The 17,145-nt window shown below is 42.9% G+C and overlaps 1 protein-coding gene across 6 annotated transcripts in view; it reads right to left on the reverse strand.

The window, feature by feature from the left end:
- Positions 1-17,145, reverse strand: part of ST7L (suppression of tumorigenicity 7 like) — a 193,484-nt gene that overhangs the window by 110,429 nt on the left and 65,910 nt on the right. For all 6 annotated transcript variants that reach the window (XM_056558288.1, XM_056558289.1, XM_056558287.1 and 3 more), the window contains exons 6-8: positions 13,374-13,452; positions 8,289-8,443; positions 7,230-7,327 (exon numbers count right to left, since the gene is read on the reverse strand). In XM_056558288.1, coding sequence (XP_056414263.1) covers positions 7,230-7,327; positions 8,289-8,443; positions 13,374-13,452 — 332 coding nt within the window. The remainder of the gene's footprint in view (positions 1-7,229; positions 7,328-8,288; positions 8,444-13,373; positions 13,453-17,145) is intronic.

Here is a 17,145-nt window from a genome sequence, read left to right on the forward strand (position 1 = left end):
CATCATTTCTGACAGTTGCAGGCATTGTACTTTTACACGGATACAGGTGACCTGTCTCTGGCCCTAGCCCCGTCCGTCCACTAGAAAATACGGCTGTGTGAGCAGAGAGAGCGGTAATCAGGGGAGATGAGAATACCCCTTTAAGTGTCTGTTACTTATTATACTGTTTCTCAGATATGTATGGTACTGATTGAAAATGACATTTTCAATAAAAAAAAAAAGGAAATGCTACTTGCTTGGCTTTGCTATTTTAATTTTAGTTTTTTTTTTACAATTGCAGAAATACAGTTTGTGTTTTATTATCTTTATGCAATAAAAGCAATCAGAAAAAGGTCTGTTTTTTTTTTTTTTTTTAAGTTATTTTATTATTTTTAAAGTAAATTTATTGCAAATTTTTTTTTTTAACAATTCCACATGTATTCCAGTGAATTATTACTGGACTGTGAAAAATTTACAATATATAATTGTTGCCCCCCCCACAATTACATTGAGGGAATCAACCATCCGATGACAAAATGCAGCCCCCACCCTTTGAATAAAGCCCCTAGATGTTATTGTCACTATTGACGAGGGGATCTAAGGGGCTTAAAAGTAATTCTATCTGTGCTGTTGCAGTGCAGCTGTCCATCATAGCAATCCTTCCTGGTAGAGGAACAGTGCAGGCACAAATCCCATGCTATTACTGCTGCTGCACATTTACACCACTTATTGTTAAAGGGGTAGTCCAGTGGTGAAAAACTTATCCCCTATCCTAAGGATAGGGGATAAGTTTGAGATCGCGGGGGGTCCAACCGCTGGGGCCCCCTGCGATCTCTCTGTACGGGGGCCAGGCTCTCCGGCAAGATAGCGGGTGTCGACCCCCGCACGAAGCGGAGGCCGAAACGCCCCCTCAATACATCTCTATGGCAGAGCCGGAGATTGCCGAAGGCAGCGCTTCGGCTCTGCCATAGAGTTGTATTGAGGGGGCGTGTCGGCCGCCGCTTCGTGCATAGGTCGACACGCCCCCTTCCCGCGGGCTGTCGAGGCTCCGTACAGGAGATCGCAGGGGGCCCCAGCGGTCGGACCCCCAGCGATCTCAAACTTATCCCCTATCCTTAGGATAGGGGATAAGTTGTTCACCACTGGGTCACCACTGGACTACTCCTTTAACCCCTTAAGGACCCAGCCATTTTACACCTCAGGACCCGGCCTTTTTTTGCACATCTGACCACTGTCACTTTAAACATTAATAACTCTGGGATGCTTTTAGTTATCATTCTGATTCCGAGATTGTTTTTTCGTGACATTCTACTTTAACATAGTGGTAAAATTTTGTGGTAACTTGCATCCTTTCTTGGTGAAAAATCCCCAAATTTTATGAAAAATTTGAAAATTTTGCATTTTCTAACTTTGAAGCTCTCTGCTTGTAAGGAAAATGGATATTCCGAAAAAAAAAATTTTTATTCACATATACAATATGTCTACTTTATATTTGCATCATAAAATTGACGTGTTTTTACTTTTGGAAGTCACCAGAGGGCTTCAAAGTTCAGCAGCAATTGTCCAATTTTTCACAAAATTTCCAAACTCACAATTTTTCATGGACCAGTTCAGGTTTGAAGTGGATTTGAAGGGTCTTCATTTTAGAAATACCCCACAAATGACCCCATTATAAAAACTGCACCCCCCCAAAGTATTGAAAATGACATTCAGTCCGCGTTTTAACCCTTTAGGTGTTTCACAGGAATAACAGCAAAGTGAAGGAGAAAATTCACAATCTCCATTTTTTACACTCGCATGTTCTTGTAGACCCAATTTTTGAATTTTTACAAGGGGAAAAAGGAGAAAATGTATACTTATATTTGTAGCCCAATTTCTCTCGAGTAAGCACATACCTCATATGTCTATGTAAAGTGTTCGGCAGGCGCAGTAGAGGGCTCAGAAGCGAAGGAGCGACAAGGGGATTTTGGAGAGTACGTTTTTTTAAAATGGTTTTTGGGGGGCATGTTGCATTTAGGAAGCCCCTATGGTGCCAGAACAGCAAAAATCCCCCACATGGCATACCATTTTGGAAACTAGACCCCTTGAGGTACGTAACAAGGAATAAAGTGAGCCTTAATACCCCACAGGTGTTTCACGACTTTTGCATATGTAAAAAAATTAAAAAAAAATTTCACTAAAATGTGTGTTTCCCCCCAAATTTCACATTTTTGCAAGGGTTAATAGCAGAAAATACCCCCCAAACATTGTAACCCCATCTCTTCTGAGTATGGAGGTACCCCATAAGTTGACATGAAGTGCACTATGGGTGAACTACAATGCTCAGAAGAGAAGGAGTCATATTTGGCTTTTTGAGAGCAAATTTTGCTCGGGGGCATGTCGCATTTAGGAAGCCCCTATGGTGCCAGGACAGCAAAAAAAAAAACACATGGCATACCATTTTGGAAACTAGACCCCTCGGGGAACGTAACAAGAAATAAAGTGAGCCTTAATACCCCACAGGGGTTTCACGACTTTTGCATACGTAAAAAAAAAAATTAAAAAAAATCACTAAAAGGTGTGTTTCCCCCCCAAATTTCACATTTTTGCAAGGGTTAATAGCAGAAAATACCCCCCAAAATTTGTAACCACATCTCTTCTGAGTATGGAGGTACCCCAAAAGTTGACCTGAAGTGCACTACGGGCGAACTACAATGCTCAGAAGAGAAGGAGTCATATTTGGCTTTTTGAGAGCAAATTTTGCTCGGGGGGCATGTCGCATTTAGGAAGCCCCTATGGTGCCAGGACAGAAAAATAACCCCCATATGGCATACCATTTTGGAAACTATACCCCTTGAGGAACGTAAGAAGGCGTAAAGTGAGCATTTACCCCCCACTGGTGTCTGTCATATCTTTGGAACAGTGGGCTGTACAACATTTTTAATTTGCACAGCCCACTGTTCCAAAGATCCGTCAGACACCAGTGGGGTGTAAATTCTCACTGCACCCCTCATTACATTCCGTGAGGGGTGTAGTTTCCGAAATGGGGTCACATGTGTTTTTTTTTTTTTTTTTTGCATTTGTCAAAACCGCTGTAACAATCAGCCACCCCTGTGCAAATCACCTCAAATGTACATGGCGCACTCTCCCTTCTGGGCCTTGTTGTGCGCCCCCAGAGCAGTTTGTGCCCACATATGGGGTATCTCCGTACTCGGGAGAAATTGCGTTACAAATTTTGGGGGGCTTTTTTCCCCTTTACCTCTTGTCAAAATGAAAAGTATAGGGCAACACCAGCATGTTAGTGTAAAAAGTTTATTTTTTTTACACTAACATGCTGGTGTAGACCCCAACTTCACCTTTTCATAAGGGGTGAAAGGAGAAAAAGCCCCCCAAGATTTGTTAGTCAATTTCTCCCGAGTACGGCGATACCCCATATGTGACCCTAAACTGTTGCCTTGAAATACGACAGGGCTCCAAAGTGAGAGCGCCATGCGCATTTGAGGCCTGAATTAGGGATTTGCATAGGGGTGGACATAGGGGTATTCTACGCCAGTGATTCCCAAAACAGGGTGCCTCCAGCTGTTGCAAAACTCCCAGCATGCCTGGACAGTCAACGGTTGTCCGGCAATACTGGGAGTTGTTGTTTTGCAACAACTGGAGGCTCCATTTTGGAAAGAGTGGCGTACCAGGTGTTTTTCATTTTTATTGGGGAGGGAGGGGGGCTGTGTAGGGGTATGTGTATATGTAGTGTTTTTTACTTTTTATTTTATTTTGTGTTAGTGTAGTGTAGTGTTTTTAGGGTACAGTCACACGGGCGGGGGTTACAGCGAGTTTGAGCTGCCGCGCAAAATTTGCTGCATTGCAAACTTGCAGCCCGATACTCACTGTAAGCCGCCTGCCCATGTGAGTGTACCCTGTACATTCACAGGGGGGGGACCTCCAGCTGTTGCAAAACTACTACTCCCAGCATGCCTGAGAATGTTTGGGAGTTGTGGTTTTGCAACAGCTGGAGGCACACGGGTTGGGAAACACTGAGTTAGGAAACAATGTTTCCCAACCAGTGTGCCTCCAGCTGTTGCAAAACCACAACTCCCAAACATTCTCAGGCATGCTGGGAGTAGTAGTTCGGCAACATCTTTAGAGCCAGATGTTGCCGAACTACAACTCCCAGCATGCTTGGAGTTGTAGTTTTGCAACATCTGGAGGACTAGTTTGCAGACCACTAATACAGTGGTTCCCAATCTGTGCCCTTCCAGATGTTGCAAAACTACAACTCCCAGTATGCCAAAACTGTCCAGGCATGCTGGGAGTTGTAGTTCTGCAACATCTGAAGGGCCAGATGTTACAGAACTACAACTCCCAGCATGCCTGGACAGTAAGGGCATGCTGAGGATGTGTAGTTTTGCAACATCTGGAAGGGCACAGTGGTCCAAAAACTGTGGACCTCCAGATGTTGCAAAACTGCAACTCCCAGCATGCCCAGACGCCAAGGGCTGTCTGGGCATGCTGGGAGTTGTAGTTTACAGGGTCCTATTACAGCAATGCATGTCGCTTTACGGCGACGTGCATTGCTGTAAAGGGCCCGACCGTGGCTGAAGATCAACTCACCTGTCGCCGCCGCCGCCATCTTCACCGCCGGGATCCGGGTCTTCAGGGACGAGGTAAGTACCGGGGCCGGGCCCCAGCACTCCCCCGTCCCCCGCCGCGTCCTCCGGTCTTCCTCCCGTCCTGTCCCGACTTTCAGGGGCCGGGCAGGGCGGGAGGAAGTAACCGCCCCCCCTCCTGCGATTGGTCGGTTCACTAACCGACAGATCGCAGGGGATCGGAGGAGGTGGCAGGCTTGCCACCTCGCTCCGATACTTCAGCATGGTCCTGGCTGTCTGTGACAGCCGGGATCATGCAAAATTACCGGGCGGTCGGGTCCCAGAGACCCGATCAGCCCGGTATCGCCGCAGATCGCAAGGGCGATTTCCCTTGCGATTTGCGGCGATCGCCGACATGGGGGGCCTACATGGCCCCCCTCGGCGTTTGCCCTGGAAGCCTGCTGAAGGATTTCAGCAGGCATCCAGTTCCGATCTCTGCCCGGCGAGCGGCAGAGACCGGAAAACGCCAGGACGTACGGGGACGTCCTGGGTCCTTAAGGCCCAGGGTGCGAGGACGTCCCCGTACGTCCTGGGTCCTTAAGAGGTTAAAGGGGAATTCCAGGAAAAATTTTTTATATATATCAACTGGCTCCAGAAAGTTAAACAGATTTGTAAATTACTTCTATTAAAAAATCTTAATCCTTTCAGTACTTATGAGCTTCTGAAGTTAAGGTTGTTCTTTTCTGTCTAAATCCTCTCTGATGACACCTGTCTCGGGAAACGCCCAGTTTAGAAGAGGTTTGCTATGGGGATTTGCTTCTAAACTGGGCGTTTCCCGAGACAGGTGTCATCAGAGAGGACTTAGACAGAAAAGAACAACCTTAACTTCAGAAGCTCATAAGTACTGAAAGGATTAAGATTTTTTAATAGAAGTAATTTACAAATCTGTTAAACTTTCTGGAGCCAGTTGATATATAAAAAAAAGTTTTTTCCTGGAATACCCCTTTAAGAGCTTGTCTTATTACACTGTCTTCACACAAGATATTATTTCAATCAGGAGAATAGTTTAAGGGGGTACTCCACTCCCCAGCGTTCGGAACATTTAGTTCTGAACGATGGGTGTGGGCTTCGGGGGTAGCCCCGCCCCCTCGTGATGTACAGTGGCCAACAACAATTACAGAAAACAACTTAGGCCGGAGAGGACAGAAATGTATAATATGCAATTTCTGCAACAAAATCATGACTTGCTTCTCAATTATAGCTTGTTTCTAAAATAACATTACTATCCTTAAAGGGGTACTTCACTGGAAAACATTTTTTTTTTTTTTTTTTTTAATCAACTGGTGCCAGAAAGTTAAACAGATTTGTAAATTACTTTTATTTAAAAGTCTTAATCCTTCCAGTACTGATCAGCAGATATTTGCTCCACAGGAGGTCCTTTTTATTTTGATTTCCTTTCTGTCTGACCACAGTGCTCTCTGCTGACACAAAAATTCTATATTATGGCTTATTTTTTGCACCACCAATTCTACTTTGCAGTGACAGTCATTTTACTTAAAAATCCACAGTGAAACATAAAATAAAATTAATTGTGCAACAAAATTGAAGAAAAAATGCCATTTTGTAACTCTTGGGGCTTTGGTAAAAAAAAAAAAACACATTCTCTTTATTCTGTAGGTGCATAAGATTAAAATGATACCCTACGTATATAGGTTTGATTTTGTCGTACTTCTGGAAAAAAAATCATAACTACATGCATGAAAATGAATACGTTTAAAATTGTCATATTATGGCCCCTATAACTTTTTTATTTTTCCCGCGTACGGGCCGGTATGAGAGTAATTTTTTTGCGTTGTGATCAAGTTTTTAGTGGTACCATTTTTGTATTGATCAAACTTTTTGTTCGCTTTTTATAAATTTTTTCCTGATAATACACTATTTTGGACTTTGGAATTTTCTTGCGCTTACCCCATTAACCGTGCAGTTCAATTAACAATATATTTTATAGTTCGGACATTTCCACACGCGGAGATACCACATGTTTATTTCTATTTACACAGTTTTTCTTTTTTTAAATGGGAAAAGGGGGGTGATTCTTACTTTTATTAGGGAAGGGGTTAAATGATCTTTATGAACTTTTTTTTTTTCACACTTTTTTTGCAGTGTTATAGCCCCCTCTAGTGGCTATTAAACTGCACACACTGATCTGCTACACAGATCATTGCCGTACATTAACATGGCAAGGATCAGTGTTATCAGCGGTCAATTGCTCAAGCCTGGATTTCAGGCTTGGAGCAATCAATCGCAGATCGGATACAAGTAAGGCACCCTCCGCTCGCGTTCTAGCTGATCGGGACATTGCAATTTCAACGTGATGGTCCTGATCAGCCCGACTGAGCTACCGGGAGTGTATTTTTGTTACTTTAGACACGGAGATCAAGGCCGCGTCTAAAGGGTTAATAGTGTGTGGCACAACGATCGCTTTCATTAGCCGCCGGGACCAACCAGCTATGAGGCAGTGACCCCGCGTTATAGACCGGGACCGGCCGCAGGGCATACAGGTAAGCCCTGAGTCCTTAAGAGGGTAAAGAAAAATGTTTTCCAGGGGAGTACCCCTTTAAGACTTTACAGTCACAAAAGTTCTACATCATGTAATGTTTGCCAGTGAGGCAGACAAGTGATACTTACGTCTCTCATCATTTTTACAGCTTCTCGAATTCTTCCTAATTTTCTTGCACACATGGCCAGCCTTCGCTTTGCGTAAACCAACACATTTGTATCCCTTTCTATGTACAAAAAGACATATTGGCAAAAAAAATATCTAGCTTCAGTTCAACATACACTGGCAATTGACACTTAAAGAAAAGCAATATTTAATATTTGATGTGGTATTCTGCTATTAGGGACTGGTATAAACAATATAACAGGGAGCTGCATAAACAGCCTACCTGTTGCTAAATTTAAAATTGCATTCACTGCCGTGATAGTCTGTAGAATACCACAGGCCTGCAAGGCATTGGTAATCACTGCTAATGGGAACATTATTATAAGGTTACTAAATTGTTTCAATACACGTTTAAATGTTACACAATTTTTTTCTTTCATTCAAAAGGTTAAAAGCCCTATGAAAACCAGGAAACAACTTATTGGTAAAATTAATACAGTATTTGGTTGTAAAGAAACGTGAAATGAGCTAATTCACCACAATTTATGGTATCGCTGTATAACATACTGGGACTGATGTCTCACCTACAATTATATAGACATATGCTTACCCTTGTGCATCTCAAGTAAGATCTCACAAGCAGCCCCTTAGCAAAGGACATCACCCATATTACACTGTCATCACACAAGATATTATTCCGATCAGGAGAATAGTTTAAAGAGGTATGCCCCGCCCCCTTGTGATGTCACACCCCACCCCTTGTAACGTCACGATCCGCCCAGCCCCCTCAATGCAAGTCTAAGGGAGGGGATGTGACAGCCGTCACACCCCCTCCCATAGACTTGCATTGAGGGGGTGGGGCGTGATATCATGAGGGGGCGTGGTGACCACCGAAGCCCACACCCATCGTTAGGAACTAAATATTTTGAACGCTGGGGATTGGAATACCCCTTTAATTCTTATTCAGCTAGTCCAATAATCACCCAGCCATCAACCTGGCTTTCCAAATATTGCGTATAAGCCAATTCATAGAATTCTAACCACAATGCTGTATTAAAACAACCTGCAGTGTATCTACTCACTGTATTGGGCTTCATGCTGCGTGCTCAAATGTTGTGTTTGCTGAGACTTCTTGTAAGCAGAGTCCGCAGCTTTCAGCGCTTGTTGGAACAACCTCTCTGCATCAGAAATTGTTGTTGCTTCTTCTTCAGCCAACAAAATGTAGGCTGTTGCACAACTGTATGAGAAATGAATATCTGTTACAGGCTCAAAGTAAGCAGGTGGATCAGCTAACTCCATAGGTCGTCACAAAGGCATGGACCGATGCGGACCTTACCGAAGCAACTGCAAACTAAAGAAGGGACGTCCAAGCCTTACAGCTCGTAGGAGCGATGCTTGACTTAATTCACAGAATAGCTTCATAAAACACAAGTAGGGACAAAAAGTGACGCGTTTCGGCCAGTGTCCTAGGCCTCACTCATACTACGGTAGTATGAGTAAGGGCTATAACACGGGCCGAAAAGCGTCACTTTTTTGTCCCTACCTGTGTTTTATGAAGCTATTCTGTGAATAAAGTCAAGCATCGCTCCTACGAGCTGTAAGGCTTGGACGTCCCTTCTTTAGTTTTCTGTTACAGGCCGAATGATAAAGCACTACATCTCAATAGTGATACATAACAGCTGAAGAGCTTGGTCTTCATGTACAGCTGGTGAACAAGGAGGGAATCACACTGAATCAATAAAGTAACTATTAGGGCTGCACCATATATCGCAAAAGCAATCGAATCGTGATTTTTGCTTTTTGCGATATGGCGATACGGCCCCCCCGGAAAACATGCGATTATCTGCTCGGGCTGGCTCCTGTGGCGGGGGCCGGCCAGAGCAGGTAAAAACTAATTTAAATCCTAAAAGTCAGTGTTTCCCAACCAGGGTGCCTTCAATTGTTGTAAAACTAGAACTCTTAGCATGCCCGGACCGGCAAAGGCTGTCCGGGCATGCTGGGAGTAGTAGTATCACAACAGCTGGAGGCACCCTGCTAGAAAAACACTGAGCTAAGGGTGCAGGGAGAAAAAAAAAAAAACTTCTGCTCACCTAGTCCTTGCAGATTCGTCTCCGTGCGCTCCGAAGTGTCCTCTCTTAGTCCAGTAGGACAATTCCCTTTTCAGCCAATCACTGGCCGCAGTGGTGTCACGTGTCAAGCCAGTGATTGGCTGATGGGGAAAGGTCTTGTACTGCAGTAATACAGGTTTCTCGGGTACCGCGGAAGATTTGAAATCTGCCCGGGAAACTCAATGTATTGCTGCAGTACAAGAATACAAGAACGTGACAGGAGGGGGGGGGGGGTTGGAAATGTGACGGGGGCGGGTGACAGAAGGGGGGAGGGAATGTGACGGGGGGAGTGACAAGGGGGAGGAGAATGTGACAAGGGGGGGATGTGATGGGGGAGGAGAATGTGACAGGGGGGGAGAATGTGACGGGGGGGGAGAATGTGACAGGGGGGGGAGAATGTGACAGGGGGGGGGAGAATGTGACAGGGGGGGGAGAATGTGACAGGGGGGGGAGAATGTGACAGGGGGGGGAGAATGTGACAGGGGGGGGGAGAATGTGACAGGGGGGGGGGAGAATGTGACAGGGGGGGGGGAGAATGTGACAGGGGGGGGGGAGAATGTGACGGGGGGGGGGAGAATGTGACAGGGGGGGGGGAGAATGTGACGCGGGAGGAGAATGTGACAGGGGGGGGAGAATGTGACGCGGGAGGAGAATGTGACAGGTGGGGAGAATGTGAAATAGGCGGTGGGCATAAAATGGGTAGGTAGTTGTGAAGTGGAGGCGATTGGACATGAAATGGGGGGATTTCACCATTTTTTTTTTTTTATTATTATATCGCATCGCATATCGCAATCGCAATGTTTAGGCCCAAAATCGCAATCGCACATTTTTCCCATATCGTGCAGCCCTAGTAACTATATTACAAATTGTTTTCTCAGTTTAGGCATAGTAGAGCTTAAAATGAATGAATATCTTTAGGGTCTGTTCCCACATTCAGATTTTTTTAATGCAGTCTTTAAAGCCAAAGCTGGAAACTGTGCCAGACTTCGGCTATAAAAACTGCATTATAAAACCTGCAAGGACCTTGTATTCTCAAGACTAAATGAGCATATTTTATTGATAGGGGCATTTCTACAGTCATGGCTGTAAATGTTGGCACCCCTGAAATTTTTTTAGAAAATGAAGAATTTCTCACAGAAAAGAATTGCAGTAACATGTTTTGCTATTCACATGTTTATTCCCTTTGTGTGTATTGGAACTAAACCAAAAAAGGGAGGAAAAAAAGCAAATTGGACATAATGTCACATCAAACTCCAAAAATGGTCTGGACAAAATTAATGTCACCCTTTAAAAATTGTGGAAAAATAAGATTGTTTCAAGCATGTGATGCTCATTTAAACTCACCTGGGGCAAGTAACAGGTGTGGGCAATTTAAAAATCACACCTGAAAGCAGATAAAAAGGAGAGAAGTTCACTTAGTCTTTGCATTATGTGTCTGTGTGTGCCAGACTAAGCATGGACAACAGAAACAGGAGAAGAGAACTGTCTGAGGACTTGAAAACCAAAATGGTGAAAAAAATATCAACAATCTCAAGGTTACAAGTCCATCTCCAGAGATCTAGATTTGCCTTTGTCCACAGTGCGCAACATTATCAAGAAGTTTGCAACAACCCATGGCATCGTAGCTAATCTACCTGGGCGTGGACGGAATAGAAAAATTGATCAAAGGTGTCAACGCAGGATAGTCCGGATGGTGGATAAGCAGCCCCAAACAAGTTCCAAAGATATTCAAGCTGTTCTGCAGGCTCAGGGAGCATCAGCGTCAGCGCAGACTATCCGTCGACATTTAAATGAAATTAAGCTGTTCTGCAGGCTCAGGGAGCATCAGCGTCAGCGCAGACTATCCGTCGACATTTAAATGAAATTAAAGGCTATGGAAGGAGACCCAGGAGGACCCAGTGCTGACACAGAGAAATAAAAAAGCAAGACTACATTTTGCCAAACTAAACTTGAGTAAGCCAAAATCCTTCTGGGAAAACATCTTGTGGACAGATGAGACCAAGATAGAGCTTTTTGGTAAAGCACATCATTTCTACTGTTTACCAAAACAGAATGAGGAATGGGGTCACACTGTACAGTGTCAGAAAGCTAGGTTTGCATCCGAGATCTTGGGTCTTGCTGCAGGACAATGACCCCAAACATATGTCAAAATGTCAAAACGCTGGAGAGTTCTGAAGTGGCCAGCAATAAGTCCAGATCTAAATCTCATTGAACACCTGTGGAGAGATCTTAAAATTGCTGTTGGGAAAAGGCGCCCTTCCAATAAGAGAGACCTGGAGCAGTTTTCAAAGGCGGAGTGGTCCAACATTCCTGCTGAGAGGTGTAAGAAGCTTATTGATGGTTATAGGAAGCGACAGATTTCAGTTATTTTTTTCCAAAGGGTGTGCAGCCAAATATTAAGTTAAGGGTGCCAATAATTTTGTCCAGCCCATTTTTGGAGTTTGGTGTGACATTATGTCCAATTTTGCTTTTTTCCTCCCTTTTTTGGTTTAGTTCCAATACACACAAAAGGAATAAACATGTCTATAGCAAAATGTGTTACTGCAATCCTTTTCTGTGAGAAACACTTCATTTTCTAGAAAAATTTCAGGGGTGCCAACATTTACGGCCATGACTATACCTCATAACATGTTGGTGTATCACTAGGAAATGCCTTGACTTTATGATCAGGGAAGGTCCAACCTCTGGGATCCCCACCAATACTGAAAAAGGAGGGGGCCACAACATTCAAGATTAAAATAAGTGGTGTCCTGACCTCCAGGACCCCTTTAAAGGAAACCTACAATAAGAGACTTTCATGCATATTAAAATTCTAAAATTGTATTTTTAATACATTTCTTTCATACTGACATATAATCACTTACAGTTACAACCCCAAAGCCCAACCCTGCATGACTATCAGGTTCTTCTCTGACTTCAGTCAGCTGCAGTGTTGTCAGAAAGATTTGTTTGGATTCAAGTCACAAATTAGGCCTACATGAACACTCAAGTTACCATTTAAGACAAGTCGGGAGTTGATCCAGTTATAGTTGGTGAATTGGATCTACAAAAGGTTACCATGACAACATTACATGTGAATGAAATCAAAGCGCTGTCAAGATTGCAGCCTAAAGTTTGGGGCCTGGAAATTCAAGGGATTATATCTCAGCATAAAATATATATAAAAAAAAAAAAAAAAAAAAACATCAGTTTCAGATTTTTTATGTACATTTAGTCTACTGTAAAGGCCTTTCTGATTTAATTACAAAACTAACTGTTACCTGAAAACAAACTATACTACAGCAGGATGGGAATGTCATCAGAAGGGGCTGGACATTGCATCATCATGGTGGGGGAGAATTGAAGTACGCATTGGGAAGTAAAGTGTAGTACATTGCTTTCCAGCCCTAGCAGGTAGCAGTTAAAGGGGAACCCCCTGGAATGGTTATGGATTCTAGATCTATATGGACAGAACGTTGATCCAGGGATTTATTCTGACTGCCATATTTGGAGCTGAGAAGGAATTTTTACCTCTAGTATGAGGGTTTTTTGCCTTCCTCTGGATCAACTCAGTAGGGACTCATTAGGGACTCATTAGGGTTATAGGTTGAACTTGATGGACTGTGGTCCATCTTAATCCTTCCAGTACTTATCAGCTGCTGTACGATCCACAGGAAGTTCTATTCTTTTAGAATTTCCTTTCTGTCTGACCACAGTGCTCTCTGCTGACACATCTGTCCATTTTAGGAACTGTCCAGAGTAGGAGCAAATCCCCATAGAAAACCTATCCTGCTCTGGACAGTTCCTGACGTGAATAGAGTCTGAGTGTCAGCAGAGAGCACTGTGGTCAGACAGAAAGGACATTGAAAAAGAAAAGAACTTCCTGTGGATCATAACAGCAGCTGGTAAGTACTGGAAGGATTAAGATTTTTAAATAGAAGTAATTTACAAATCTTATTTAAACTTCCTGGCACACGTTGATTTAAAAAATAATGTTTTCCAGTGGAGTACCCCTTTAACTTTTCATTAAAACCAAGGACCCCTTCAAGATTTTTGGAAAGTGATGAAATTCGCTCTTACTCAGTAGACACTTCTAGAGCTTGATATGCTGCTTTCACTCTAGACTGAGGGCTTCTTTCCCGCCATGCTTTCTGCATAACTATTAAGGAAAATTTAAAAAAAGAAACGTTAATTTCAACGTTAAAGTTGAATGATAACAAAAAAATAAAAAATGTATTCTAAGGTTGAAAAAATGTTAAAAATAAAAGGTTATATAAGTTAATATCCTTCAAACACTTAATTGAATATAGGTTACCCACTGTATATTGGTAAGTACGCACATAAAAATATGGTTTTGGAGATGAATACTGCCCACCTTAACCTTAGCACTGTGCTATACTGTCTACTTAAACCATCAAGGGGTTTCTGAGATCTCACTAGATTTGGAAAAAGTGCTTTGATTTTTAAAAAGTCAGAAAACAAAAAAAAACAGTTTACTGTACTGCACATTCCCCTTACTGTACCACCAGTCCTTCACACAACAAGAGCACATTCAGGAAACACCATATATCCTGAAAAACCAATAATGACACTGTGTGGAGGACCGGCAATGGGGTGTGAAGCGAGCAGTTGTACTGGAGAGGCTGGTTTAAGGCTATAAGCATAATGAGAATAACTTTTGTTTTTCCATCCACAGACCCATATGAGGGCTTGCTATTTGTGCAACCAATTATATTTTGCAATGACACCTTTTATTTTTGGACAAAATAAGGCACACATTTACACTACCCTTGTGTGCCGTCAAGAACGGCCGTCAAACTTTTTATTCTTCTTCTTATTTTTTTTTTAGTTTGACGGCAGTCACTTTGACGGGGCGCAACGGCAACAGCGGTCCCGTTGGCCCCAATTATAGTCAATGGGGTCCGTTCGGCGCCACTGTTTTTCAGCGGGAGTAGCAGGAGAAAAAGACGTTGCAAGCAGTAATTTTTCTCCCACTATTCTCCCCGCCGACCCCGACGGCTGTCACACTACCGTGTGACAACGGTAGCGTGAAAGGGGACTAAGAATGCTTGGATTCACTTTTTTAATTTTAGTATACAAAGCTGAGGACTCATTTTTAGCGCCGTGATCTTCAGTTTTTATCAGTTTATTTTTTGTTTAGATGGGACAAGATAGGACAAGGTTTTCTGCTTTATGATGTGACCAAAAATCAGCACTTTTCTGGTGTTTGGTACATGTTTACATTTATGCCGTTCACCGTACGGGATCATAAACAAAAATTGTTAACCACTTTTTAACGTACCTGTACGTCCTGAGTCCCGTTACCGGGGTTTAAAGCGTTCTCACGAACAGAGAATGCTTTAAATGCGGTGGGTCCCGACTGCTATCAGCAGCCAGGATCCGAGGTTATCACCGATCGTGCTGGGCATTGATCTAGGCATCTAAAATGAAAGTAAAAGAATTCCGGCAGCTGAGAGGACACGGAAAGGGCACTTACCTTGCTCCTGGCTGTCTGATCAGTGATCTATTGCTCCAAGCCTGCAGCAGAGCACCGAAAACACTGATCAATGTTATGCTATGGCATAGCATTGATCAGTATATGCAGTATTTGTTAGCCCCTAAGGGGGCTGACAAAAATAGTAAAAAGTGTTAAAAAAAAAAAATAATAATGTATAAATGTGAATTACCCTCCATTTCCCATTTTATTAAATAAAATCTATATATATATATATAAAACTCAATATGTGTGTGTATGTTGCAGCATCATGTCCAAACGGCTAAAGATATTAACATGAAACTTGGCACACATGTTACTTATATGTCAGCAACAAACATAGGATAGGTGATTTGACACTTACTCACCCCCATTTGCCAGGGTCGGGGTTTTTCTTTAAAGTTCCATACAAGTCTATGGGAGATATATGTTACTGCATAACTTCCAAACGGCTGGAGATATTTCGATAATACCTGGTCACATGTTACTTATATGTTGACTTAAAATATAGGATAGTTAATTTAACCCTTAACTACCCCCATTTGTGAGGGTCGGGGTTTTCTTTAAAGTCCCATGCAAATCAATGGGAAATGAATGTTCTCTCATAACTTCCGTACGGCTGGAGATATTTCAATACCTGGTACACATATTACGGGTCGGGATATGAGGACGGGATATGAGGTCGGGATATGAGAACAGCATATGAGGTCGGCATACGAGGTCGGGATAGGTCAGGATAGGAGGTCGGGATACGAGGTCTGGATACGAGGACGGGATACGAGGAGGGGATAGCAGGTCGGGATGAGAGGGGGCGCGATGGGAGGCCGAGATGGGAGGCCGAGATGGGAGGCCGAGATGGGAGGACGGGATAGGAGGACGGGATAGGAGGACGGGATAGGAGTCCGGGATAGGAGGACGGGATAGGAGGACGGGATAGGAGGACGGGATAGGAGGACGGGATAGGAGGACGGGATAGGAGGACGGGATAGGAGGACGGGATAGGAGGACGGGATAGGAGGACGGGATAGGAGGACGGGATAGGAGGACGGGATAGAAGGACGGGATAGAAGGACGAGATATGGGTTGGGATATGACAACAATATATGAGGACGGGATATGAAGTCAAAAGCTTCCTCTGTTGATTTTCCTCCACTACAAGGATTAGGAAGGAAAAAATGGGCAACGCCGGGTATTCAGCTAGTAATGTAATAAAAATAATCATATGTGGTGCCGCGTGCATAATTGTTCAAACTATTAAAACATAAGGGTAGCTAAACTGCACAGTTGATGGCATACACGTAAAAAAAAAAAAAAAATACCAAAGTCCAAAATTGTGCATTTTTGGTCACTTCATATACCATAAAAATTTTTATAAAAAGCGATCAAAAAGTCCCATTAAAACAAAAAATGGTACCAATAAAAACTGTAGACCATGGCGTAAAAAAAATGAGTCATCATACATCCCCATATGCAGAAAAATAAAAAAGTTGTAGGGGTCAGAAGATGACAATTTTAGAAATACTAATTTTGGTGCATGTAGTTAAATAAAAAAATAAAAAACCTACATAAATTGGGTATCCTTGTAACCACATGGGCCTACAGAATGAAGATAAGGTGTCAATTTTAGCGAAAGGTGCACTGTCTAGAAACGAAAGCTCTAAAAAGTTGCAAAATGGCGTTTTTTTTATTTCACCTCACAAATAAGTTTTTTTTTTGTTTTGCTGCAGATTATGTTATAAAATAAGTGATGTCATTACAAAGTACAATTGGCGACACAAAAACAAGCCCTGATATGGGTCTGTAGGTGCAGAGATGAACATGTTATGATTTTTAGAAGGGGCAAAAAACAAAAGTGCAAAAACTAAACTTGTTTTGAGTCCTTAAGGTGAAAATGGGCTAAGTCCTTAAGGGGTTAATAGTTTGGATTGTTTATCAATTGATCACGACATGTAAAGGGATAATTGACTATGAATTGAGTGCAGCTCATGCGTTTAGCACCAAGCAGCCAGGGTATGCCCTGTGTCGGCAATAGGTTAAAAAGCATTTTTTTTCTTGTTTTATACTTCTTATTGCTTACCTTTTTTTGAGGCTCTACAGTGTGCTTGCTGTGTGTGTTCTGCCTTCTTTCTATACTTGTACACAGCCTATAACATTCTCCCGTGCAAAGTTTCTTACATCTGGTTCGCTCTCTATTTCCAGCCTGAGTAGCTCTCCAAAGATTCCTTCCCCTTTGACTACACTTTGAGCTTGTGTGTAACCCGCACACATTTTGTTCTAATGTGGACTTGGGCTAAAATAAGTCAAAATTCAAGCCTTTCCGCATCATTCTGCACTCAATACCCCATAATACCCCAAAGT

This window comes from Hyla sarda, chromosome 2 (genome assembly GCF_029499605.1).
Source record: "Hyla sarda isolate aHylSar1 chromosome 2, aHylSar1.hap1, whole genome shotgun sequence".
Lineage (NCBI taxonomy): Eukaryota > Metazoa > Chordata > Amphibia > Anura > Hylidae > Hyla > Hyla sarda.